Below are 27994 nucleotides of genomic sequence, written 5' to 3'. Positions count from 1 at the left end.
AATAGTTTACGTTTCTGATCGAATCAATGTCCCGTCAAACTATCTGTCAGTTTGTGTCTCAATCAATACCCTGGACTTCCCAGATGTGAGTGGAATAAAACCAAACATCTGCTTCGTTAACTTAGTCACCACTTGGTGGAGGAAAAGATCAAAGACAGGGTCTGTTTATAGCGCTGGACTTTACACCATAAAACGCGCACCCTTGCGCACTTCAACTTTGTGTTGTCTCTTGTCCTCGATCCTGTGTGGCCGTGTGACTTAACGTTTCGCTTAAAAGAATACTGCTTTCCAGAATGCCTTTGGAACTGAGTGACATCCTGTGCAGCCCAGTATGGATCATCTCCACAGTTGTCCTGGGGCTGGTAGTGCGATCTCAACGGAGGGGCTCTTGGAACCCGCGCGCGTGTAAAGTGGAGCTGAAGGGGAAAACGGCCATTGTCACCGGTGCCAATACAGGTGACTTTGGATACAGTTTGTTACCCATTGCAACTAGGCTACTGTAAACTATATGAGAAACACTTACTTGTTCTCCGTTAATTTGTAAGGGATTGGGGGCTGTTCCCCAATAGTTAACATTATATTTATTTCGTTTTCATAACATCGTCGTTTTGGTCATTCTTCCGTGGCAAACGCGCAACGATATTACTATCTTGGGATTTTTTACAGTGCTCGATATGTTTTGACTGTTTTAAGAGAACTGTGCAAATGTGGGGCTGAGGATGGTGGTACAATGGGGCTCAGGTTTCCTCTGGTAGCCAATAGTCCAACGTTTGCTCAGTTCTTTATGCTTGCCTTCAGCACTACATTTCACATGTGTGCACATCAGTATGGAGGTAATTGTACTGTGTGTGTGTGTGTGGGGGGGGGGGGGGATAGCCATGAGATAGCCATGAGATACCATTAGGAAAAATGTGGGCGGGGGAAGTGGTTGAGCACTGCTCTCCTATGCCATGGCTGAAGTGCCCTTGAGCAAGGCACCTAACCCCTCACTGCTCCCCGAGCGCCGCTGTAGCAAGGCAGCTCACTGCTCCGGGTTAGTGTGTGCTTCACCTCACTGTGTGTTCACTGTGTGCTCTGCGTGTTCATTAATTCATGGATGGGATAAATGCCGAGGCCAAATTCCTTGTATACGTATGCACATTATTATACAAAGAGACACAAATGTTTTCCAGATGTGTAACCCGTGCCAGACCTCTGTGACTACTCAGCTTGGGTATTGCTCCTTGCATAAGAAGCTGTGAATGATTCCAGATTCACTTGAGACTGCTGTGTCTCTCAAGGATTAAAGTTCTCCGTCGTATGACGGATTTCCGTCAATTTGATTTTAGAAATGTCATATTTGAGATCGATGCAGATCCGGTGAGAAAAAAAAATAGGAGTGGGGTCTATCACCTTTTCTTTTCCTTTTTTTAAAACTACAAATATTAGGTCCGATGAATGAATGTGTGTGATGGTAAATGTTTAAAGACCTAATAGTGTTCTTGAGAACGTTCTGTGTCTCAATCAGAGACCGCTCAAGAAGATACGTCAGCCATGAGTTTCGCTTTGTTTATATTGTAGCTACACGCTTGTCTCATTGGCCTGGGGCGGTTGCTTAAAAAAAAAAAGAACACGTCTGGAGGACGGTCAAAGTTGGATTATAGTGACACCATCGAGACAGCTGATGAGGTTGCCCAATCCGTTTAACTTTTTTGGATATGATATTGTGAGCTCTATGTGCGAATTTGGAGGCTGTGTTCTTTCCGTGCATCAATGTAGACAATTTCTTACTATCGCAAACTCTTGTCAGGGGAGGTCATTCATTTTGGGTGTCACCTATGACTTGAACAGATAGCCTGCTGCCACCCGATGTAGCCTACTATTATTGTTACAGTTTTTGATCAATGCAACTAACAGTATGTGTAAAGCGACGCAATATAAACCGTAGCCTATGCCTATCCCGTCTGTTTTTCACAATTTGCGACGGAAGGTTTTGACTGAGCATGTTAACATAAAATAATAATATCGCGAACTGTTGAGTAAGGGGGTCAGTCGTGTTTGTGACGCACAGACCACCTTGTAGCCTATTTTGCTTAGGCCTCATTTTAACGACAGTAGGTTGTGAGCGTATGTTGACAAAAAATAACCATGCACTAAAAATAGTCAACTTAAAACTTTGCTATTATTAATGTATAGCACAAAACCATAACCAGTAGGCCTACCAGAACCTTGCATATTAGCGTCATGATTTGTGTGCGTCTATTTGGCAAGGCTACTAGCTGTCATGGATGCGTTGCTAGTCAAGTTTATTTTTTATAGCGCATTTCATACACAGAGGTCATTCAATGTGCTTTACATAAACAACAATAAAGGAAGGCACAGGTGTCAAAAGTTAAAAAATAAATGGAGATGGGCGGCTGTTGGAAACGGGGGAGAACTAACAAGCCATGGTGTAAAAAAATAAAGTGCCAGGGGTTTGCTTTTGCGCGGTTTGCTGCAAGAAAATTGTTTATGGATGCAATAGGAAAATGTTTTAGCACGCCAACAATCAGAAGACCGCCATAAGGTTAACGTTCTTGCACTTCAGGACATCTTCCCTACCTGGTGCAACTAGGCACCACGACAGAGGTAGGCTACGTTTATCTATGGTTGACCGTGTTTGCGCTCAGAAAGTAGGCTACCCATGTTCTTTCATAGCGCAACACGATTGTCGTTATCAGATGCGCAGACCTCCTGCATGAGCACACACAGTATTGCTGCTCATTGGAAAACTTGAGTTGTTTGTAAAACTCAAAATTACCATGTTTTCATTAAATGCAGATAAGGCAACACATGGAAATATGAACAATATCTAGACTGTTCTGATTCGTTACTTTGATGAGGAAATGTGAAGTCTTGCAAACTTGATTTTATAGATTTTACTTAGTGTTGAATTGCATATTAACAAGAAAAATAATCTCCCCTTTAAACACTTTTGGCCTGAAGTAATTAAATAAGAGTGTGTTAAAGCCTTTCTACAATATTGCTGCAGTAGAAAAGAACAGCAATGGCTAATCAGCAATGGTCAGGGATGGTATTGAAATATTGTTTTGTTCAACAGGAAAACTCAATCTCAATCAAGAACACTCTCAATTTGCCTTATTCACATGGCTAAAACGAGGCTACAGGGTACACAAACCATAGGATTGTTATGTTCTATGCATTCACCTGTAGGTGGCATTAATTACATAGTAACTTAAGAGTACCCTGTAGCCTCGTTTTGGTGTTTATTTGGTGCTTTACTTTGCTGTTTGCATCTTTTTGTACATTAAAAACCAATAGGTCGCGATAGGGGTGCTATCTCTATAGGTAGATATGAACAACGTATGACTTATGACCTGAAAAAAGTTCAGTCAAACGATTTTTTTTTTCACTTTAATCCCTGTGTCTCTGCAGATAACCATAGAGCACTTGGGGGGCGCAGAACATTTAGGCTGCTACTTTATGTCATTGTAGTTTGCTTGTTTTGTCTTTGTTAGTTCCATGCCCAGGTAATACCCACAGTGTCTCCAAACAGGTATCCCGCACGCTAAACCCCTCTACTGCCGGGCATTTTTCAACCATGTTCAATGACTCCCCCTTGTGTAGGCCGTCATTAGACTCTGAGTACACTGCTGATGAGCTTCACTCGATGCTCTCATCATCCTGCACTGGCATTCTGGACTCCATCGCCCCTTTCAAACCCAAACGCAAAAAAACACAGTCAACTCCATGGCTCAATGACGCAACACGCGACCTTAGACGCACCTGTAGGCGGGCGGAGCGAAAGTGGCAGAAGGATCGCCTTCACATCTCCCTCCAAATCCTCCGTAGCTGCTTGTCGGACTACCACCGAGCCGTTAAAGCTGCTAAAACTCAGTACATTTCCACCCTGGTCTCCAGACTCCAGGTTCTTTTTAATACACTGAATTCTCTCTTAAATCCCCGTAATGAATCCCTTGTTGTGCCATCACCCGCCCTCTGTGAAAGTTTTCAAAAATTCTTCATTGACAAGGTTGCCGCTCTAAGGCCTTCAGATACCCCTGCCATCCCACTCCCTGCCCCTCCACCCCTCCCCCTGCCAGCTGTCCTCAACCAGTTTGAGCCCATTTCCCTATCCTCCCTCTCTGACGCAGTCAGACATCTGCGGCCCTCAAACTGCCCCTCTGACTGCCTATCCCCCCCCCCGTCTACTCAAGGATGCTACTGTCCTCGGCATGGTTGCCCCCTTCCTCCTGCTGCTGATAAACACCATCCTCACCTCTGGTTGCGTACCGGCTGCCTTCAAGCATGCTGTGGTTCAACCATTACTAAAAAAAGCCCAACCTTGACCCCGCTATACTCTCAAACTTCAGGCCTATCTCCAAGCTACCATTCCTATCCAAAGTCCTTGAGCGAGTGGTTTATGTCCAGCTGCAATCCTTCCTGTCCAACAATAACATCTATGAGAAGTTCCAGTCTGGCTTTAGAACAGCCCACAGCACAGAAACTGCGCTCCTGAGAGTCCTCAATGACCCGCTCCTAGCCACTGACTCAGGTAGCCCTGTGATCCTGGTGCTCTTAGATCTAACAGCAGCCTTCGACGCGGTGGATCACAGGATCCTGCTGGCTCGGCTCGAGCATCATGTGGGCATCAAAGACTCAGCCCTGGAGTTCTTCCGGTCCTACCTGGCCGATAGGAGCTTCTTTGTCCAGCTAGGAGACTCTATCTCCTCTCCTGCCCCCCTCACCTGCGGGGTCCCCCAAGGCTCTATTTTGGGTCCCATCCTCTTTTTACTGTACATTTTACCCCTAGGGGATATCCTGGCAAAACACAACATCTCCTTCCACTGCTTTGCAGATGACGTCCAGCTGTATATCACTCTTAAGGCTGATGGGCGGGCAGGCTGCACTCCATCTACTGCGTGACTGTCTTGCTGACATCAAGTCATGGATGTGTGCAAACTTCCTCAACCTTAATGAGAGCAAGACTGAGTTAATTGTCTTTGGCAAAACCTCTCCGGCCTTCTCCACCAATGTTCTGGGCCCCCTTGCCTCTAACATCAGGCCCTCTGTCAGAAATCTGGGCGTGATTTTTGACAGCAAATTCAAGTTTGAACAGCAGGTCAGTGCAGTAGGAAGGAAGAGCTTTTTCCACCTCAGAACCCTAGCTAAGACCAAAGCCTACCTGCCCCAGAGCGATCTTGAGAGAGTCATTCATGCCTTCATCACTTCACAACTGGACTACTGTAATGCTCTCTATACTGGCATTGATCAATCCCAGCTCCGCCGCCTGCAGTTGGTTCAGAACTCAGCCGCCCGACTCCTCACCTGCACTAAAAAACGTGAACATATCACCCCAGTTCTGGCTTCACTCCACTGGCTCCCCATCCGCTACCGCATCAATTTCAAACTCCTCTTGACTGTATACAAATCTCTCCATGGTCTGGCCCCCACCTACCTGTCTGATCTTCTACACCACCATTCCCCTTCCAGAGCACTACGGTCAGCAGACCAACTGCGGCTGGAAGAACCCAGGGCGAGGCTGAAAACTAGGGGGGACAGAGCCTTTTCAGTGGCAGCCCCTAGACTGTGGAACTGCCTCCCCCTTCACATCCGTTCAGCTCAGTTTCTAAATGTTTTTAAGTCCCTTTTAAAGACCCACCTCTTTTCACTTGCCTTTGGCTAGTGTCTCCCTTTATGCCCCAGTGTTTAGTTTTAAATGTTCTTTTTCTGCTTTTCTTAATTTATTTTAACTGTAGCCCTTTTTGTTTTTATTTATTGTACTTGATTGTGAAGCACTTTGGTGCGGCTAAGCCGTCTGTAAATGCGCTTTATAAATAAATTTGACATTGACATTGACATAGAGGGCTGCAGAATATAATAAGCCAAATGTATTTACCTGTTTGTAAACCCAAATGAGGGCTAAAGGTTGTGTTGGCACTAATGAAAAACATTACTGTTAGACCTTTTATTTTATTTTTTACAGTAACTCATAGATAACACTGTTGCCAGTGAACTACCCTTCTACAATAGCCTTGTCCTCTGTGTGTGGGTGTATGTGTGCAAGATCTGCCATTTGATATCATGTTTCTGCTGTGTAACACAATTACTGACAAAGATTTTGATCCTGGATCACTTCTTGGTCAGGGCTTAAATTTCACTGCGGGATTGCGGGTATTGCGCATAATTTGTTCAAGTCCCGCAACTCTAGCCATCATAATGCGAGAAATGTCCGCATACACTTTTACAGCCTGTCTGATAACGTTAATATAGCCTAATCATTAAGTGGCGTGAATGCGGTGCTATTGACTGATTGACGGACTGATCAACTACCGAGTTGAATTGAACATAGCCTCATGCAGACGCACACACACACGGAGAGAGAGAGAGAGAGAGAGAGAGAGAGAGAGAGAGAGAGAGAGAACCACTTTGCGCTTAAGCAAATAGGCTACGCTACCATGGCAAACTTTTACATCTGGAAAGAGCTCCTTGGTAACGATCCTGCTAGCTCAGGTCACGTCAACACTTGATCCCAGAAAGATTGTCTTCGACATGTTAGTTTTTTGAACATTTATTGTATCTAATGACATAGAAAAGATAATAATTTGCATACACATACCGCACTATGCACAACTTTTATTCACTAGCGACTATAGCCTAAAACCGTCAGTTTGAAGGGGGGCTAATTACTCCATAGAATTACTCTCACGTATTTTCTGGGCATAATTGAATTGAGTAGGTGTAATTGAGTGACAGGCACTCAATTACACCTACTCATCAGCAATGTGCACTCAATTGGACCTACGCACCACATTAAAGATATGCCTAAGTGTTATAGGTTAAACGTCAATATGAGGCATTCAAATTACTAAATATGTTTAGCTACTAGTAATTACTAGTAAAATGCTAAATGCATTATTAAATAAATACACTCTATATGAATTCAAAAATATATGATAGAAACATCACATAAGCTATCATTTTCAGTGTGTGTTTGTGTGTGTGGAGAGAGTCAAGCAGAATCTAGGATGTCCACTGTTGTGAATGATCCCACTACAGTATATATTACTGATGACGTCAGGGTGGTGGGGGCCCCAAAATTAAACACTTTTTTAAAAAAAGTATCGAAGTATTGAAATCGCAATTCTTGACTTGGTATCAGAATCGACCCCCCCCCCCCTCCCCCACAAATTGTGTAAATCCCCCCCTACATGAATAACCTAAGGGGGGAATTCCCCCCCATTTTGAAAAATGAATTTTAAGCCCTGTTGGTCTTTGGATGTTCTTGAAAAAGGTCTGTCTTAAAGTGTCATATTTTTGGCAGTGAAGAAGAAAGTGCTCCTCTGTCTCAACCTCCTCTGCCTGACAGTGACCACATAATCTTTGCTCTCTTGGCAGCCAGGTTTTTCTGTGTCTGCCTGTTTCTATTGCTAGGTTGTGGTCACTGAGCCTGTATTGGTCAGGATGTGCCTCTGCTTCGTATCTCTGACAGAGATGAGATATTCACCCAATTCGTATTCCCTTTTTAGGATCAGATAGGATAGATTTTAGAATCTCTCTCTCTCTCTCTCTCTCTCTCTCTCTCTCACTAATTGTCTATCTGCTTACCCCCAATACCCCACCCCCATTATCTAGGCATTGGAAAGTTCATTGCCCTGGACTTTGCACGGCGGGGCGCACGTGTGATCCTGGCGTGCCGGAGCGAGGCCCGTGGGAGCGATGCCTTGCGCGAGATCCGGGAGCTGAGCGGGAATGCAGATGTGCACCTACGCCTGGTGGACGTGTCCTCGTTGGAGTCCGTGCAGGAGTTTTCCGCCGCCATCCTACAGGAGGAAAAAGAGATCCATATCCTGGTGAATAACGCAGGAGCCTCAGGTACTACTTATGCAAGTAGGATCTGATAATAGACCTTAATAAACACCTCACTATCAGTGAATCCTTTCAGGACTATTTAGGTTTAAATTGGGTATGTAGAGTTTAATGAAAGGGGTTGGGGAGCAGAGAAATGTTGGGCAACATTGTGTAGAGACGATGTAAGTTTCTACAAGCGTTTTACATGCAATATTAGCATGCAACATGGTCTTTCTCAGTTTCCATATGACTATGATGTCAATCAGGGCGCCTGCAGGAATTAATGCTATGGTTCGCAGAGTGTGGTTTGGATGAGCCAGACGGGCATCTTGCAAAATTGCATGAAAAACGTCCAATTAGCTACCAGAATTTAAAAAAAAAAATCCCCAGGGGAGAAACCCCTGAACCCCCGAATTTGTGTAGTCTATCCTACTTAGCCTACAATTCCTTATACTCGTCATGTCGAGATGTCATTTTAGCTAACGTGGTTGGCGGTTTCTCGGGCGCAATTGAGTAGTTCATCAACCCACAAACATGAAGTCTGCTTCTGTCAAAACTTTTCAGAGGGAGAGACACTAAATTAAGTTTTGAATGTAGCGCAGCACGCGCATAATTTAGTGGCTTTACACACAGAGCAAGCGCATTCAAATGCAGACAAGGCTTACATGAATATGACGTTTTGACAAGAGAGGTAAGATAAAGGTGTCTTGTTACTGGATCCACAGGTAAGACAGGAGGTGAGAGTGCCACCTGTACTGGCAATTTTGGACAGAAACTTTAAACTGAAGACAGGCAAGCTGCCCGTCTGGCTCATCCAAACCACACACTGCATGCGTGAAACAAACACTATCATGGAACTTGGACATCACAATAAATGCCCATAAATAATCTGCACTGATAAGAGGTTTATTGACAGAAATTCATTTTGTGAGTGTAGGTGTGAAGATGCTGACTACATCTTCCCTTTTTTAGGACACTGTTTTAGACTACGTTTACACGAAGCAGGGCATTTTCCTAAACGAATATCTGGCCATCTACGTTTGCAAAAAATGCTGTCGAGCACGCCAAACCACAGTGGCAGTCTAAAGGCTTCTACATACCTGACGCACCCGACCGGTAGCGCGAAAATGTGACGTCAAAATGACGTAGATCTCTCTGGCGCGCCAGGGTTTTGGCCGTGTAGCGCGAGCAAGGGGGCAGGCGAATTCCCGGAAGTAGAAGAATCGACGTAGGCTGGAGGGACCACCTCTCTGCTAACTCCCATAGAAGTCCATTCATTCTAGGATTTTTTTGAAATACCGTAACTTCATATAACATATATCCTGTGCCGATATTGTAGCTTCTGTGTAATCCACATAAACACTACAAAGGCAAAACAGACTCCACTACCTCGTCAGTAACGTTGGTTACCCGTAAGAAGAATGGTTAGCTTGTTCGGTTGGAGGGAAGCTAGCTTTGACGTAATCTCTCTTTCGCGCCGTAGGGAGATAACCGTATTGTTTGGATAAGAAGCTCAGTCCACCTTACGGTCTATGACGGTAACTCATAAGCAAAAGCATAGCATACACGACCGTATGTTAAGGTAAAGCCTAAGATCCTTGATTACTAGCTCCGCTTTAACCCTCTCTGGTAAAGCATTACACAGAGGCAACCTAATAATAATAAAAAAGTAAACCTAATTTTTTTTTAAACGGCACTAATCATTACAGAGGTTTTCGACGGATTGACCGTAGGTCGGAAAAGTGGAAAGAAGATTTGCTTCAAGGCTATAACTTTTTTGTTTTGTTGACTGTTTTTGAAGATGATCATGTATGGTAGCTTCAACGTTAACACGACTTGGTGAGGATGATATTAATAATAATACATAAATAAATGTTTAACTTTGATGACTTTGAAGGCGAAGGAAGTGTGAGAAGAATTTCTGTGTATCTATCATATGAGTTACAAGATTCAGTTCGATGGCTAACGTCACGAAGTTAAGTGTGAGTCTGCGCAGTACTGGGGGGACCAACTGAAAAATCGTTCTATTTGACTCAGTGCCCTCCCATTGAAAACGACGGAGTCTGTTCGTCCATTTCTTTTACTGTCTATGAGCGCGAGGTAGCGCACCACTCATTTTTTTTCAGACGAGCGCGACAAGGCGGAAACAGGAAGATGGACTAGTTCGAGGGCAAGAGAGTTGCAGTGTTTTGTTACAGTCGTGAATTTTTAATAGTTTGCTGGATAAGTTAACAAAGTTACCAGTGAGAGTTGCAACACATGGAATTAAGAGGAAAGAATAGAAACGATTTATTTTCAAACAAAGGATATCTATTAAGGCCTGAACAAAATCTCTTTCCACTTCAGGAAATTACACAAACTCAGCCAGCTGCTAGCTAGCTAGCTAGCTAACTAAACTGTTTAAATTATTAAAATTTCCCTCGGGATGACTAAAGTACCTATCTATATATCCATCTATCTATCTATCTACCTGTGCACACACCTTGGAAACTACATGATAATGATGATGGTAGTTGTGAATAGTAGCAACCAAAGTCTGAAGTACCATCACAGAGGCTAGCTACTGGTGTTTCTTACTGTAGCTTCTTCTGCTGTGTAAGTAGTTAATGTTAGTCTTTTCACAACAGCGACACCTCTGTTCAGGAGAATATTGCAACTACTGTTGCGACCACCACGCGCGAGTATAAATGGTTACGGCGCTTCTGTGACGTCACATTGTCGCGCTACTGGTCGGGTGCGTCGAGTATGTGGGACGTTTAAGGATAAGCTCAAGCTCACATTAACCAATCAGAACCCTGAAAAGTCGCACGTGAGAACATGTAAATGTAAACATCGGTCGCACATTTGGTGTACTTCTGTTGCATACTGTCGCGTTGCCCAAAACTCCGTTTACCACAGTTTACAACCAAACGCATAAACAAAGTTTTCCAAAAAAATAACTTTGGCCGGAGTTTTTTTGTATAACCGTTTTACGGGGCGAATTCTCCGTTTGCGTCTAAATGAAAGGCTCAAACGTAGGGAAATGTCTTTGTTTATAAAAATACACATGCTCGTGTAAACGGGGTCTTAATTGAATGCGCTTTTGCACATGGCCTGTCAGACTATTAACTGTTAATTGTCTGCAGGTGGGGTAATGGGTTAATTGGACGACACCCACTCTGGTGCCTTACAAAAGGCCCAGGATTTTGGTGTGTGGAGGCAGACTGATGTAGATGTGCAAGTTGATATGTAACATCATCAATTTTAAAACAGTTTGTGAAATTAAAAAAAGACTGTTTTCTACAAATAAATAGCTGGACAGTGTTTAATCTTTTAAAATGCAAGATGGTGGACATTTTTTCACAGTAGGTTATCATCTAGAAACTACAACAGAGTTTTTCTTACTAGCCCATCAGTGGTTGTCAAAGCTGTTGTGCTATAAGTGAGTCTGGCGATGCGGGTGGTATACCCGTCCTGTCCCGTCTTACCTGCTGATCCAGTAACAGGAGATGGATATCTTCACCTTTAGCTCCGTCTTTGTTCAAAACGTGTGTCATATTTATAGCATTGTCTGCATTGGATTGTAATATCTGTACCAGGCATTGAATGCGCTCGCTCTGTGCGTAAAGCCACTAAATTATGCTTGTGCTTACTGCGCAACACTCAACTTAATTTAGTGTCTCCCTCTCAAAAGTTTTGATAGAAGTAGATTTCATGTTTGTGGGTTGATGGAGTGTGGACTAACTGCTCAATTGTGCCCGAGAAACCGCTAACCACTTTAGCTAAAATGACATCTCGACCTGACGAATATAACCTAGTTGTCAGGGGGCCTATGTGGTTTCTGTGGGTTTGAAATTTTAATTTTTGTAGAGTGGTTGGACTGTCTTTAGAGGTCATTGAACATGGAGAAAAATTATGTCTCCATTTTTTTTACCTGTTTCAACCCTATTTTTGTGAAATTGTATATTTCACTATAATTAACACCATCAATTTTGCCTAAATCACTGGCTATGTTGAATAAAGTTCACAAAAGTTATTTTCAACAGTATGATTGTATGCCAGTATTATGATTGTATGTCAAACAATTAAAGATAAGATCAATAACCAATTAGTTTCACCAAATACACATACTCCATTGCTGAAAGATACAAAACATATTAGATCTCACCTCCACAATTTCCTCATCAAAATCTACAACTAGTCTACTAAACCCTATTCCTACTCACCTTCTTAAGACTGCTCTCCCCTTCCTGGATAATGTTTTGCTCTAGATGATAAATAATTCAATGCTATCAGGGCATGTACCGCAGTCGTTTAAGACATCTGTTATTAAGCCCTCCCTCAAAAAACCTAGCCTTGTATCGATACTGGTCCTCCTGGACCTCAGTGCTGCCTTTGACACCATAGACCATGACATACTACTTAGGCTTGAAAATTTGATAGGCATCAAAGACTCAGCACTCGCTTGGTTTAGATCATACCTTCCTAACCATCAACAATTTGTACAGGTCCATAATAAACCATCTACCCAGATTATGGTAAAATATGGAGTGCCTCAAGGCTCAGTACTGGGGCCCCTGTTGTTTAGCAGATTATACATAACTATACCTCTCCAAACTTGACACATGTATAAGAGATATAAAGACATGGATGACGAATAATTTCCTGCTTTTGAACTCAGATAAAACAGAAGTCATGGTTTTAGGTTCTAAAAAGATGAGGGATATCCTATCCACATCACAGGCTACATATAGTGATCTTCCACTGACCTCATCCACAAGTGTTAAAAACCTAGGAGTTATAATTGACCAGGACCTAGCACTAAATAATCACATAAAACAGATCACCAAAACTTAATTTTACCATTTAAGGAACATTTCAAAGATAAGGAAGTCCTTATCCTTACCAGATGCCGAGAAATTAATCCATGCTTTTGTCACCTCAAGGATAGACTATTGCAATGCTATTGCAATGCTATTACGCTGGCTGTAATGTTACCTGTCTAAAGAGCTTACAGCTTAAACAAAATGCAGCTGCTCACACACACAAAATATGAACATATTTCCCCCATTTTAGCATCTTTACACTGGCTACCTGTTAAAAGTCATTGACTTCAAAATATTACTTATATCTCTTGGTTGGTTGCCTGCATTGAAAGAGGACACCTCATGAAGACACTCTTTTGTCTGCTTCTGACAGAAGAAGCACTTATCTATGCTGGCAGCAGCTGCTGCTGAACAAGTGTACAAAGTCCCTCTAGATGGACTTGATGCAGTTGCAGGTGTTGCTGCAGGTTCAGAAGATGGTCTACCACATCTTTTCTGAGTCCTGCCTGCTTCACATGATTTCTAGTAGCAAATCTTAGCATGCTGCAGATGCTCACTGTTACAGGTGGATTTGTAGCAGTTCCTGTGCCAAACTGATTTGTTCTGTTGTAAAATAACTGCATTGTAACAATGTAATTGTTGGCTGATCTGTGATCACCATCTCCATACTCTCTCATGGTAAATGTAAAAGGCTACAAGGTCACTAATATCACCAACCATGAAGAACAGAGCACTAATTGCTTCAGGTTATTTGATATTCTAAATTCTGTCACTGCCAGCTATCAACAGCCAACTGTCACTGATAGTGTCTCTCTTTCTCTTTCACTCTCTTACACACACACACACACCTGTCTGTTTGTATATCTGATCCTTTACCCTTTCTTTTCTTCACACTTACATAGGCTACGGAAGGCCTTACAGACTTCAGCTGGTATTAGCTATGTAAAAGTCTATAACTTGATTTAACAGAGATCTCTGCACTTTGTGCTCTGAATGGGCATAGACAAGAACTGACAGAGCTAGCACACTAATAGGCATGAATTGATAGTATTGATATTGAAGTATTATTTTTTTAAGCGGACAATTTCGAGAATTTTAGGCACAATTTCTTGTTAAAGAGATCAATCATCAGCCTAAAAATGTTTTATAATGTTGTATTGTTTATGTGGTCCACTTTTGCACACTACCTTGTAGAATATCTTTGCTTTTTGGCCAAATTTCACCAAATTTGACCTTTTCTGAATTTGACCTTTGATTTTTTTAAAAATGGAGACATGTTTTTTTTTTACTCTTAAGAACCCCTAGAACAAAGATATAATACTCTCCAAAAATTAACATGCGAATCCCACAAGCCTCCAAATTAGACACATAGGCCCCCCTACTATAGTCTGGATGTTATGAAATGTTTCGACGTGATTGCTCGCCCTCACTGACTGACGGCAGGCGGCATTTGTACAGACACTGTTTTTGACGTGATTTAACATAATATTTTGATCGAACGGGGTTGCACAAATATATGATTAGAAGGTAGTAGCCTACTGCATTTGTGACGTGACTGAAGTAGGCTAATATTTTGACTCTGCCCACGGCCCCTTACTGTATGAAAATAAAGTGACACAGAAGCTAAATATTCATTTAAAAAAGGCTAGTCATTTTTCAACATCGGAAAGACAAGACAATTCACAAAATTTAAATAAAAAGAATGTGTGTTGACATTTGTAAGTCAGTGAATGGCTATAAAAACTATAGGCACATGCCCATTTTTACAGTTAAAACAATAATTAAAAGGTTCAAATCTACTGGAAATGTGACATACATGCTTGAACAAAGACCTATGGTTATCTTGCCCCCACGTACAGTATGGAGGATGGTAAGAGAGGCAAATAATTCCATAAGAACCACTGCTGGAGAGTTACAGAAAGAGGTATCATCTTGAATCACCAAGTTCCCCAGTCTTCAAAAGTGACCTCTCTGCTTATAGATTATTTAGAGGGCAATCATTTCCAGTCATTTAATTACAAATGTAAAAGGCAGGAGTTAATAATAATAATAAGCTTTATTTGTATAGCACCTTTCATACACAGAATGCAGCTCAAAGTGCTTTACATTTGAAGCATGTAACACAATAATAGTCAGTCAGTCATTATCAATCACTTTTCTTCATTGCTGGGGCCGTTTATGATCCACTCAGCAACATATCAAAAATATAGAAAATAACATGTGGGTCATTCCACGTCAGTTCAACCAGGGCCCACGCACTTAGGTCTCAAAAAATTCTGAAAAAATTACCAGGTGTACCTATGTTACCCAGGAGACACACTGTAAAATTACTCTTATGTAAGATCAATACTTTCCAATATACAGCCAGTTTTACAGGGGGAGGGGGGTGTCGATTTAGTTCGGCCTCTTTTTTTTGTCAAAGTTCACAAGCCCACAGCGCAAGAAATAAACCATGTAGGAGGCTCAAATTTTGCATGCTGGTACATAAATAGGAATAGTATGTAGCAAAATCGTCACGTTTGGTCTGGATAATCCTGCATGGTCATATCTGTCCCTTAAAATTGATACAAATTTTATTGGAGTTTTTGGCTGGGCTCTGTTTAAGACCTTCAGAAGACATATTTGTACTCAACATAGGCTCTTGATTTATTTTCCTTACTGAGATAAGTAGAAACACTCTCACAAAAAGCAATGAACAGAAAACAAATCCCTTCAGGGTCTGAACAGCAGACCTCAAAAGTCTGAAAAATCATTTTGGTTATCATTTTCAGAGCACCCAAACACCAAGATTTTTAAATATGTTTTATTAATATGCTTTATTCTCCATGATCCCTTCTTTTTGAAAACACCAATTTGACTTGTCTTATGCAAATCTTTCTTTTTTATTTTCCACCCTGAACATGGGCAAAATGCCCCATTGACATCAACATGTTTTATATAGAGTCACCACACTGCCACCTGTGGTTGTATAGAGTAACCTGTGGTAGCTCTATACAAAACATATTGATGTCAATGGTGCATTTTGCCCATGTTCAAAACGGAATCCTCTGACTCATGGTATTTTCATCGGCAAGGAAAGCCCAATTAAGACCTGTTGCTGGTATGCTTGTACAATCTAGTGTGGCTTGTAATGGTTTATTAGCAGTGGCCTGATGGTTATATTTTTGTCCTTGGCCAGACATTAAAGGCACCCTTAACAGTTTTGACCTGTTAACACTAAATTCTTGACTGGAGGGAAACTTGGACCGGTGATGTTGTATCTGCTATCACTATGGTAACGCCTGTTGTTTGGACCTATACAGTCTATGGTTTGGACTGAGTGCCAAGACAGGAAGCAGAGGTTTGTGGTAGACAAGCATACTGTTCATTCTGTTCAGTCTACTGCCATGTGTTGAAAACAAATGGTGACCACTTGTACAGTGCCTATAAAAAGTATTCACCGCCGTTGGATATTTCCCCTTTTACTGCTTTCATAAATGGAATCTTGATCAATTTATTTTGGTCTTTTTTTACAATACTTAACAAAAATCCCCTCTTTAATGTCAAAGTGAAAACAGACTTCTACAAAGTAATGTTATTTAATTAAAAATATATAATGACATATAAGCGTTTGGATAAATATTCACTCTTTTCAAGACAGCCTTTAGTCGATGCACCACAATTAAAGCATGGAGTCTGCATTGATAGGTTTCAGTTAGGCTTACACATCTGGATACTGCAAATTGAATACATTTTTCTTTACAAAACTGCTCAAGCTCTGTTAGGTTGGAAGGGAATCGGGTGTGAACAGCCCTTTTTAACTCCAGCCACAGATTTTCTATAGGCTTGAGGTCTGGGCTTTGAGCCACTCCAGAACATTTACCTTGTTGTCTTTAAACCATTTAGTTTTCCCTGTTCGCTGTGTAGTTCCAAGCCTTCCAGGGCCTGCTGTATCACCACAACATGATGTTACCACCACCACTCAAATTAGGGATGGTGCATTTGTGGTGATGTGCAATGTTTGGTATCTGCCAAGTCTAGTCTGATGGCCTAAAAACTGAATTTTGAAACTGAAACTGAACAGGCAATAGTTGTTATATGCAGAGTTTGTCCCATCTGAACTGCTAAAGCTTTTAACTCCTTCAGAGTTGTCATAACTGTCCCCTAGAATTCTTCTTTAACGGTCACTCAGTTTGTGGCTCAATCTGCCTGCTCTAGGCCTGCACATTTGCCATATTCCTTACATTCCTTAATGATGGATTTCACTGAACTCCAGGGGATGTTTAGTGACTTGACCATTTTTATGTATCCATCCCCTGACTTATGCTTTTAAATGACCTATTCTCTGAGTTGTTTGGAATGTTCTTCTGTCTTCATGGTGGAATTATGACCGCCGTCATATAATGATTGTCAAAGTTGTTTTTTTTTTGTTTCCTGAAATTTTGGTCAACGATACCCGGGACACCGAAACACCGGTGCACATGAAATTTGGTGGGTATGTAGCCCCACTCAGGGGCGGACTGGGACCAAAAATCGGCAGTTATCACTGTAGGACAACTGAAACAACACAAAATAAACAGGGCTGTTGCTGGAAATATTTTATTCCTGTAGGCTATACTACATGTACCTGCCTACATTGCTGGTACATTTTGGAACAGTACAGCTACATGAACTAATTATCTTTAGTGTCTTCCAGTAGCCTATCGTATAGGCTACTGTAGCTTAGTTGGCTTGTGCATGACGTGACGTTTTGCAACCTACATTTCCGTCAGTCTACAGTCTTTTAGTCCTTCTTTACCATGATAACCCTTCCAAGATAGAACCCTTCTCTACTTTGAGAGACCAACTGAACCACCACTCATGCCATTGATGTTGAATTTTGGGCGTCTGACGGAAACTGATCAATCTGACAAACAATTAACGTCGATTTGACACTATTTTGCTGTCCGGGTTTGCAAATCACTATTTTGCTGTCCGGGTTTGCGATTAACTTTTGATGCGCTCACAGAATCCTGGCTCTGAGCCAAAATGGGAGGGGTGGGGCCTGACGTGAGCTGTTATTGGATCAGTCCCGTGTCAATATTGAAATGTAACCAATGGGCCGCTGATTGCCCTTCCTTTGGGCCGATAGCTGGCCAAAATGATTCAATTATATATATAGCCTATTCTATCGGCCCAAAAGGTGCGTCGGCCCACCGGGAAAATGCCAGGTATGCCAGATGGCCAGTCCGCCCATGGCCCCACTAGACTTTTACGGAAAATTTTCGTTTCGCCCCGGGGGCCACTCTCCCCCCAGACCCCCCCCCCCCCCCCCCCGTGCTGGGCCGCAAAAAAAGCAGTTTTTCCTAAATAACTACCTGAATCGTGGCACTGAGGATGAAGAATCTTTTATGGTATGTTGGTCTTAAGGGCCCACATCAACCTCATTTGTGATTTGCACCCCCCCGGTAAAAAATGAAAATGCAATATCATTCTGCTTTAATCGCCCCATTCTTCAATTAAGATGTTCAGAACTGCACCAAATTTTATGTGTATGATTGACCTGGCATTCTCTGGGGGTATGCCAAGTGTCGTAGAATTTCATCCATGGGGGGGTCTAAAAAAATGTAGGTGATATGTACATTTAGTGACTGTACACTCATTGGCCTGTAGATAGCGGTGCACACATATACACATGCACAGACACACAGGCACCCACATACTATCGGTATTAGAACGGCCAATTTATAATTACAAATTCAGTAGGATTAAAAGAAAGCCAAATATTCATCATCATCATCATGGCTGCATTTCCAGTATTGGCGATACGTAGTCGTTTGTACACTAGATGGCGCATCGTTGCAGTGAGACGTAATTTTGTGAGGATGAATTTTGTTGGAAGTTAAAAGTGGGTTGGAAAAACAATGGACGCTTCCTACAAGGACTGTAGTTTACCGCAGAGAACGTCTAATAAGGATAGGACGATGTACACATGAAATGTAATTCCCATTTCTTCTTGAAGCCAAAATAAATCTGAGAATGTTTATCGGACATGCTTGGTTTTTACTGCAGGTATGTTAATCTTATAATATCAATAAGGACCTAGGTAATGTTACCGTTAGCGTTGGTTGAGTGATGGAGGCCAATTTGATTGATTGCATTTGTAGAAAACTATAAATGCGGTTATACCAAGCAAATTGATAGCAGCACTGTAATTGTATCTTTCGACTGTCATTTGTTGCACGTGCTACAAAAATCATTCTGTGCAATGGAAGATTTACCAACGTTACACCGGTCTGATACAGTTTTGCCTATACATGCGTGAGACTGAGACGCCTGTTTATTTGTTTTAAGTGCGTGCAGGGTGTGAGAGGGGAATCAATGTGCTTTGATTCCAGCTTGGTAGTTGTAGTCTGTGAAATTAAAAAGCACGTGTGTGTGAAGTATCCAAACAATGACACCTTCATTTCATTATGGCTGCTTTAGCAACACACCTTAAGCTACTGTGTAGTGGGTCCCATTTAGAAGTGGCTACTTCATTCGCGCTTTCCTTGACTCATGGAGCTGCGTGAATTTTATTACAACTTTTCGCCATGATATAGTTTAAGTCCGCTTGATACTGTAAGGTGTAAGCCATTGGTTTCCAAAGGAGATTTTATTTGTGTCGCCAGCATAGCCTATTGACAATTTATGTTGTAATTAGCAGAGGTGGGACCAAGTCACTGTTTGGCAAGTCACAAGTAAGTCCCAAGTCTTAGCAGTCAAGTCCAAGTCAAGTCCCAAGTAAATACAGAGAAGGGCAAGTCGAGTCCAAGTCCAAGTCACATCAAAGCCAAGTCGAGTCCAAGTCCAAGTCCCAATCTTTTTCAAGTCCTGAACAAGTCATCAGGTACTCTTCACTTAATAATGCCATTATTAGACTATCGGTCATAATTTTAGCACTTCCATCTAATCCACAGTATTTTTTTTACAAATACAGATTAAAATATGTTCAATGTTTCTGTCTTGTAATCTTTTACGACATATGCATGTGCATACCTGAGTAATCTGTACAAAGCGGATAGCTACATGACACTCAGCACAGCTGCAAATATATGTAATGTTTTTCCAAATTGCGGAGCCCACTGTAAGGATGAGTAATAATTTGACTGATGGCATTTCACTGCGCTAGGCCACAGATTTGCCTGCAAACAATTTATTAGGCTGTCTGCCAGTGGTGACTCATAAGGGAAGCCAAGGTCAACACTTTTATATTATTTAAAAGATAATAATGACAGTAATTGTGTTTTAAAGTATTCATTTCTTAAGAAATACTACACATTTGATGCTGTTTATCTAATTTGTAAATGGTGCACTGTCACTTTAAGCCCATTGTGCACTGTCCACACGTTCTCATAATGATCTTTTTTTACCAGCTCCGTTCAAATATAGCCTATGGCTAGTCCACAAACTCAAAAATGGTTTGTGCCACATGTATAGCACAATATTAACAATGATAAGCATGATATTAAGTTGGCACAAACAGCTTTCATTCCTTTGGAAAGAAAGAGAAGCATGTATGACATGATGCTTGCTTGACATTTTCTGTTTGCAATTAAAAGTGAATTATGAGCCTGGTAGCCAGTAGCCACCTAGCTACAGTAGCTGAGTGGAATGCGTTTCAATCGGCATATCATGTGCTTCATGTAAATAAATTATTGAATACTTCAAGACTCACCAGTTCCATTACACAAGGCAAAGACAACTCTTCATAATATTCTTGTCCACTTTCCAAATCACAGTGAGTGCAGCTATGTCATAGTGACCTGGATCTCATAGTTTATAACAGTATAGTAGACTAGTGAGAACCGGATAAATTCACAATCTCCTCTAATCTCGTACTTGTTGCCTTCACGATTTCCTTTTATATGTTTCTTATATTTAAAAGAAGATATCAATCATCATCAACAATGACAAGCCAGCTGGAACCTACTCGTTTTCTCTCCCTCTCGTGCGTGCTTAGATGTGTTCTCAATTAAATGCAGTAGCCTAGCATAAGTTTAAGTTGGATCTTAATGGAGAGGACTCGAAAAGTATCATCTTTATGTAACATGCTGTTGGTGCTTTTTGACAAACGTTCTCTAACAAGAGTGCAAATCAGTTTGCAGTAAAGCTACTAGTGATTGGCTAAATGTTGATCCTTCCTCTGTCTCTTGATGCCCTACACACAGTGCGTAACGCGTGTGAGGGTAGTGGCAGTAGGCTACTGAACTGTGCTCTGCCGCTTGTCTCCGCTATTTTTTTTATTTTTTTTTAGTCGCAGGAAAGCGTCTCTGGGTTGACTGGTACACGATCAGGAAATTTAGTTTTTGATTCGAGACATGTCAAGTCATCACAAGTCAAAGAGGCAAAGTCCGAGTCAAGTCTTGAGTGAATAGTATTCAAGTCCAAGTCGAGTCGCAAGTCATGCCGAATTTTATCAAGTCAAGTATGAAGTCATTAAAATCATGACTCGAGTCTGACTCGAGTCCAAGTCATGTGACTCGAGTCCACATGTCTGGTAATTAGGCCTACCTTATAGGCCTACCTGTAGCTTAGGGAAGCTAACAGCTTTCTATTAGGATCTAGTTTGTTAGTTAAGGTTTTGTCATAACTCCCTGATGCATTTTTGCATTTAGAATAGCCAGAGCGTGGATATCTCAATCGGAAAATGAACAACTATAACTGTTAATTTTTAGTAGCCTATATTCGAACCTATCCATAACCCTTTTTTGCTATTTGACTCATCATTTCACATACAAAAATATAAATAATGTCGAGCGAATTAGTAATTATTTAAAAAAAAATATATTTTTTAAAAATCTATCTCCTGCCAGCAGGGGGTGCTGCAGCACCCTCAGCACCCCCCTTCCAGCGCCCTTGACAATATCGGGCGCGGACTAGGCTGGGTGAACCCAGCCTGATCTGCCCGATATTTATTTTTTGATTTCTTAAAAGATTGAGCTTGGTCTGGTGAAAGCCAGACTAGCCATGGACCTCAGTTACACAATGCAAGGGAACATGAATCAGCCTATATTTGCACAAACAATAACGGACAACAGCTCTTCAACTTTGGCCCGTTAAAATTGAACAGTCTAGCGACGCATTTCATCAAGGCCCATTTGGACATGTCAGTTATTTGCACCACTGGTTAGATGTAAAACAGCATTTCGTTTCAGACTACTGTTACTTAATTTGTGCATTGACAATAAAGTATCACATGAGCTAAAAATGACTAAAATCTTATGTAGAAGAAGAAACATTCACAAAAAATCCATCCATCCAAAAATGACCTATGTTTTTGATAGCTGTTGAAAACGGCATGGAACTGACAGAGATGTTTTTGTTTATTAATAAATAAATAAATAAAAATATAACATTATGCTGATACCTTTTTGCTTTTCCCAAATACAATGTAGCCTACAGGTGTAAGTGACCTTTCATCAATCCAGTTGCAATGGATGAACTGTGATGAACTGCCCTACTTGTGATTGTTTAGAGATTTTAAAGGTTTTATAACAATGCTACATCTTCTTAGGATATTCTACAATCTATTCACCTTTTCAGCGCCAGTAGGCTACTTTCTGTGCAGCCTCACACACACACACAGGCATGCCAAACAAGCATACACAAAAGTTTCAAGAGTGGGGGATGGAGTAAAAGATGGAGACAAATTGATTAGCGTGATTTATTTTCGCGGAACGGATGCACAGGACTGAGCGACGGTCATATTTTGTACCGCTATGCGGTACATCTAGTTATAGCCAGGAATACTGGCTGACCAGTGACTGGACCTTCCAGACACAGGTGTCTTTATATTACTATATACATTTACTGCACTCAGGCAGAAGGCTGCGGTCATTCAATGTTTGCAGTAAGCTCCTCTGGATGTTTTACCAGTCAATCATTGGCAGTGTCCTTATTTATGCTGTGGTGTGCTGGGGAGGAAGCATTAATAAGAGAGATACTGAGCGACTGAACAGGCTAGTAAGAAAAGCTGGTTCTGTTGTTGGCACTGAGCTAGAGTCACTCACAACAACTGCAGAGAAACGGACCATGAATAGGATGCTGGTGATCATGGACAATGACCGCGACTGTTTGAGCAGACCATGCTCAACAGAAAGGTTGAGGAGGTCCTTTGTACCCAGGGCCATCCAGCTCTTCAATACCACACAAAAGGGGAGGGGAAAATGGACTTTTCAGCATGAGCCTGTCTCTTGCAGCCCCTACCATTATGTCACTTTGTCTGCTGTACAGCTGACTGTCTTATAGCCTTTAGCCCTCCTACAAAATCTGGACTATGGTCATAACATCTACATCTTATAACTTATAATTCCCTGTTACATAATTTGTACATTCTTGTCTTTTCATAGTCATAGTTAATATTTAATAATAAGCAAGCTATCGCACTGTTCAATCCCTGCACTGGTCACTTTTTCTCTACCACCATTGCACACACTCTACCAGACCTTTGTAATCACTTCCAATTTTTTAACTCTTTAAATATAAGAGTGATGTTTAGGCATGTGAGATATATGTGTGTAAGTGTGTTTGTTGTGTTATGGTTGTCTAAGCTACTGGATGCCTAACATTTCCCTATCTAAATAAATCATGATTTAATGTATGAAAGCAGTAAAAGGGGAAATATCCAAGGGGGGTGAATACTTTTTATAGGCACTGTATTGGAGTCAGCTAGTTGTGGTGTGGAGATCTCCTCTGGCAATGTTGCCGCTGTGTTCACAAACAGGAAGATGGAGAACTGAGAAAACGTTCTTTTCCTATTCCCGTCTTGGAGGCCACAGACCAGTCAACCGACGGATAGTGTTTCCCATTCCCACTGGCTCCTATTTACTAAACAACAGCATAGATCATTTGTGCATAAATCAACAAGCCACACATAATTGCTTCGAGGGCTTTCATGCTGTAATTACAGACATAAACACTGTTAGTAATACACCATCAGACCATTCAATAATTGCAGAGTTGCGCCACAGCGAACTCAAGCAGTTCACCATCAAAGAGCAGAGGCTAAGCTAGCTGAATGTTGACAAATGGAATTGAAGCAAATTTCTGGGAATACAGTAACTAAGGTCTGTGGTAAGACCAACTAGGAAGGGTTGGATGGAAAGCATAGACAATGCTGATGAAAAAGTGCTGTGGTGGCGATTGTGGGGAGATGTTTTGAGATTGCAGATGGGTATTTGTTGATTCTTAATTACAACTCACAATGTTTTTTCGGCCAAATTAAAATTGATTTGTGTGTGTCTGTGTGTGTCTGTGTCTGTGTGTGTGTGTGTGTGTGTGTCTGTGTGTGCATCTCTGTGTGTTCAGGTTTGCCAAAAGGCATAACAGCAGATGGGCTGGAGGTTTCCTTTGCAACCAATCACGTGGGACCATTCCTCCTCACCAACCTTCTACTGGGTGGGTCTTTATTCATTTCATTTCTCTCAGTCTGTAGCTTTTTAATTGCTTACCGTGAAATAACAAAACTTTTGTGGATGTCGTAACTTCTTCATGGGAGAACCATTGAGAAGTTTTGCAGAGCACCATGCTAAGACTCAGAATATCATACACAGGCACACTAATAATCACAGTCACATATTTGTCTTAATGCTGCTTCAGTTCACTGTTAGATCGGGTGTACAGTAGCTGCATGTCCATATGTGTATAGCTTGGGAGAGGAAGAGAATACATGGGATTAATGACATGTGCTGTGTGTATTTGTGAATGATCGGTTAGAGCATAACGGAATTTGTGTTTGTTTGTGTGTGTGTGTGTGTTTATCAGACCGTATTAAGAGCTCAGCTCCCGCTCGCATCGTGAACGTGTCCTCTGTCAACCACTGGCGGGGGAAAGTGGACTTCTCTCATTTCCACGGCAAAAACCTTGTTTACCGCATGGACGAAGTGTACAACCACACCAAGCTGCATAACGTCCTGTGGACCAATGAACTCGCCCGACGCCTCAAAGGCACAGGTAACCACCAACCAGTGTTTAACCACACACCAGCCTCCCAGAAACCTCCACCCTGGTGTGGAAGTCGCTGTTTAGTTTAGTGTTTGCTTTTTACTGCTCTATGTTAGTGTGTGTGTGTGTGTGTGTGTGTGTGTGTGTGTGTGTGTGTGTGTGTGTGCATTTGTCTATTCTTCTGTGTATTAAAGTGTGTGTGCTTGTCTGTGTCAGACGTGACGGCAAACTCTCTGCACCCAGGGGTGGTGATGACGGAAGTAATGAGACACTACAGCTGGGTGGTGCGATTCCTATTCAACTTAGTTGGATTTTTCTTCTTCAAGGTAAACAATGCCGTTTTAGCCCTCAGTCATCTGTCATCTGTCGTCATCCTCAAATCTAGTTTGATTTACAGACACAAACACAACCAAGCGGTCTATCTAGTAGTTGACCCTAGTTGTACTGTCACTCAGACACACAGGGCCAGATGTACATACATTTGCGAACGTAGCGTTATCAGCGCCATGGACAAACCGCACATTGCGAACGCTGTCAGACCCAAGTTTCCGTCGTATTTATCAATCGGTCAATCCTTAGTGTAAACTGCGCCTTTCTCTGCCTTTCTCCGCCCATAAACGCAATTTACGAACGTCCACAACTGAATGCCAGCGCCTACAAGTGCAGTTGAATGAAGTTAACTGATGACAACATTAAAAAGAATCTAACGTTTAGCGATCATGAAATAATACCATACATGATAAGATGTCAACAAGCAAGAAGATAATTAAGATCAGTAGTTCTACTCAAAATACTTGTGCACGTAGGCTATGGAAGATTGGTCAAATCTAGCAAGTAGGAAAGTTTAAGTGAATGACGTGAAAGTGAAAGTAAGACATTCGAAAGGCCAATGAAAGTTAATGTTGCTTTTGATAGTACAGTACAAAGACTTACAAAACTGGTGCTCTAAATAGCAATTCTGCTGTCTTTGAAAGGTTCTCTTATTGACGCATTGAACTGCAATTTGGATTAACACCTGCTTTTACAAGACGGAAGTATTTAGGCGCAGAATAGACGTGCGCTTTCAGGAGCAGTCTTTGTACATACCACGGAATACATAATTAGGCGCTCTTTACTCTTCCCCTCCCATCTTTTTACGCTAAACTCCCACTTTCCCCTGGATCCTCCCATGAATGCATATGCATGACATTAAAAACACAATCTGCCACTTTCAGCTCCCGCAACAGGCAGTTTGCGCTTTTACATCATTGCGGCCTGTTTGTACATACCTCGCAATGATTTTACACGCACGTTGCGAAACAAATACGCCTGAAATGGGCGCAAAAGCTTTAGTACATCTGGCCCACAGACTGTATAAACCAAGATTGTCTGATTTTCGTGGCTGACAAATTACTTTTAAAGTTTCTGTCTGACTCGGAGTAAGGCTTGTTTTTATGAGAACTGTTTGCGAGTGTGTGCACATGTGTGTTTACCGGTACATAAACAGTGAATCAAGCACATTGTCATGTTTCATCTCAGCTCATGGTTTGCATTCAATAGGCCTTTTCACACTGCCAAAATCCCCCCGATTTTATGTACCAGAATCGCAGAACGACTGTCCCTTTCACATAGACCAAGGCGAAACGGTGGGACAAAGTGTCTCGCCAAATTTACTACCAAGCCCCCTAGACATTTTGCCGAGTTTTTTCGTTCCGGCACCAGTGTGAATGGGTTAATTGACTGACCAACCCCCCACCACCCCCCCGCCCCATTAATTGTTATGCGACAATAGTATCACTCACTGTAGTCCAAAAACCCTGGTGGCATCCATGTTCTTCCCAAAAAGACTACAAACCCCAGCATTCGCACTAGCAACTCATTCGTACATGTTGTACGGGTGGGCGTACGAGATTCATGAGTCAAATGGAAAAAACATCAGTAGGCCTAGTAAGTAAAGAGAATTCCCAGGAAAACATGAGCCATGGCTTACCATAGATGAAAGTCTTAGACTACCATGGAAGCATGAAATGCCAAATACCTTGAAAAAGAAATTACTCACTGCCTTTTGTCTCCACCCTTTGTTTTGATGATAGAATGACACACAAAAAAAGGGGAAGAACAATTGTATTAGACATTAGTGTTACAATGAAAACATAGAAAAATATATCATCCCAAGTGTTTATGAATTTGTACATACACTGCCCTGCCAAAAAAGTCACACACTCCAATATTTAGTTGGACCGCCTTTAGCTTTGATTACGATACGCATTCGCTGTGGCATTGTTTCTGTGACATTCCAGAAGCATTAGCTTCTGGAATGTCACAACATTTATTTCCGTGCAGTGACTCTGTGGTGGCCAATCCATGTGTGAAAATGATGTCTCACGTTACCTGAATCACTCTTTTACAATTTGAGCTCGATGTATTTGCTTAGTTAAATCCAGGTGGTTTGAAACAAAGACATATTAACTCTCTGTGTGTGTGTGTGTGTGTGTGTGTGTGTGTGTGTGTGTGTGCGTGTGTGCGCGTGCGTGCACGCATGTGTGTCAGACCTCTGAAGAGGGGGCCACCAGCACCATCTACTGTGCGGTAGCCGAGGAGACGGAGGGGATCTCTGGGAAGTACTTTGACAGCGACTGCTCTCTGGTGCTGCCCGCGCCGACAGCTCGTGATCCCGCCCTCTCCCTCAAGAGCTTTGAGTTTTGCGAGAGGCTGACCTCCAAATTGTAACCTTCACAGACTTTACGACTGCTCACTCATGACATTCCACCTCCAGCTTCAGAGACTGAAAATTAAACTAATAGGGTCCTAATTGAAATGATGGCAAAGTGCAAAATGTCAAATATGAGGCAGTATCTATACGTATTTGGTAATTTAATGCCATAAATAGGTGAAAACATTGGTGGGTCAACTCAATACTCCCACACAACAAACTTAGCAAACTTTAAACAAGCTTCGACATGCCTTTTCTTTAGTAATAGAATCATGTGGGTGAGAGTGCATCTAGGCCATGGTGATGGAGTGTATTGCCGATTCTCTGTAACAATTGTTCCTGTATTTTGGGCTACTCTTTTGACTATCCTTCTGACTCCCTGGTCAGAAATCTTGCGAGGAGCTCTTATGCTTGCCTGGTTGATGATGAATTATGTTCCCTCCACTTGCGCATAATGGCCGCAATGGTGCTAACGGGAAGATTCTGACATTTTGAAATACATCTGTATCCAGTTCCATTGACAATGAGTTTGTGAAGGTCTTGGGAGAGCTCCTTGCTTTTACCCATCATGAGATGTTTCTTGTGTGACACCTTGGTAACGAAAAACCTTTTCAATATACATACATGTACCCAGCTGTAATAAATTTGCACAGATGTTAAGTAGGCTACAGTATGATTCATTTCTAACAACTTACAGATTTCAGCTGGTTCCTTGCTTTTCCTT

The 27994-nt window shown here is 41.8% G+C and overlaps 1 protein-coding gene across 2 annotated transcripts; it reads left to right on the top strand.

The window, feature by feature from the left end:
* The first annotated feature begins 6 nt into the window (after positions 1 to 6).
* zgc:64106 (uncharacterized protein LOC393348 homolog) lies at positions 7 to 27930 on the top strand. 2 transcript variants are annotated; one of them, XM_042060314.1, is made up of 7 exons: positions 7 to 159; positions 293 to 456; positions 7615 to 7854; positions 23943 to 24032; positions 24399 to 24587; positions 24795 to 24904; positions 27108 to 27930. In XM_042060314.1, exons 2-7 carry the CDS (start codon positions 294 to 296, stop codon positions 27285 to 27287), a joined length of 972 nt encoding a protein of 323 aa, XP_041916248.1. In that variant the 5' UTR covers positions 7 to 159; position 293; the 3' UTR covers positions 27288 to 27930. The 2 variants fall into 2 exon arrangements, with proteins under 2 accessions (XP_041916248.1, XP_041916247.1); XM_042060313.1 differs by lacking the exon at positions 7 to 159 and having other exon boundaries at positions 166 to 456.
* The last annotated feature ends 64 nt before the right edge of the window (positions 27931 to 27994 follow it).

Source organism: Alosa sapidissima, chromosome 13 (genome assembly GCF_018492685.1).
Source record: "Alosa sapidissima isolate fAloSap1 chromosome 13, fAloSap1.pri, whole genome shotgun sequence".
NCBI classification, from domain to species: domain Eukaryota; kingdom Metazoa; phylum Chordata; class Actinopteri; order Clupeiformes; family Clupeidae; genus Alosa; species Alosa sapidissima.
This window is presented reverse-complemented; position numbering and strand designations above follow the sequence as displayed.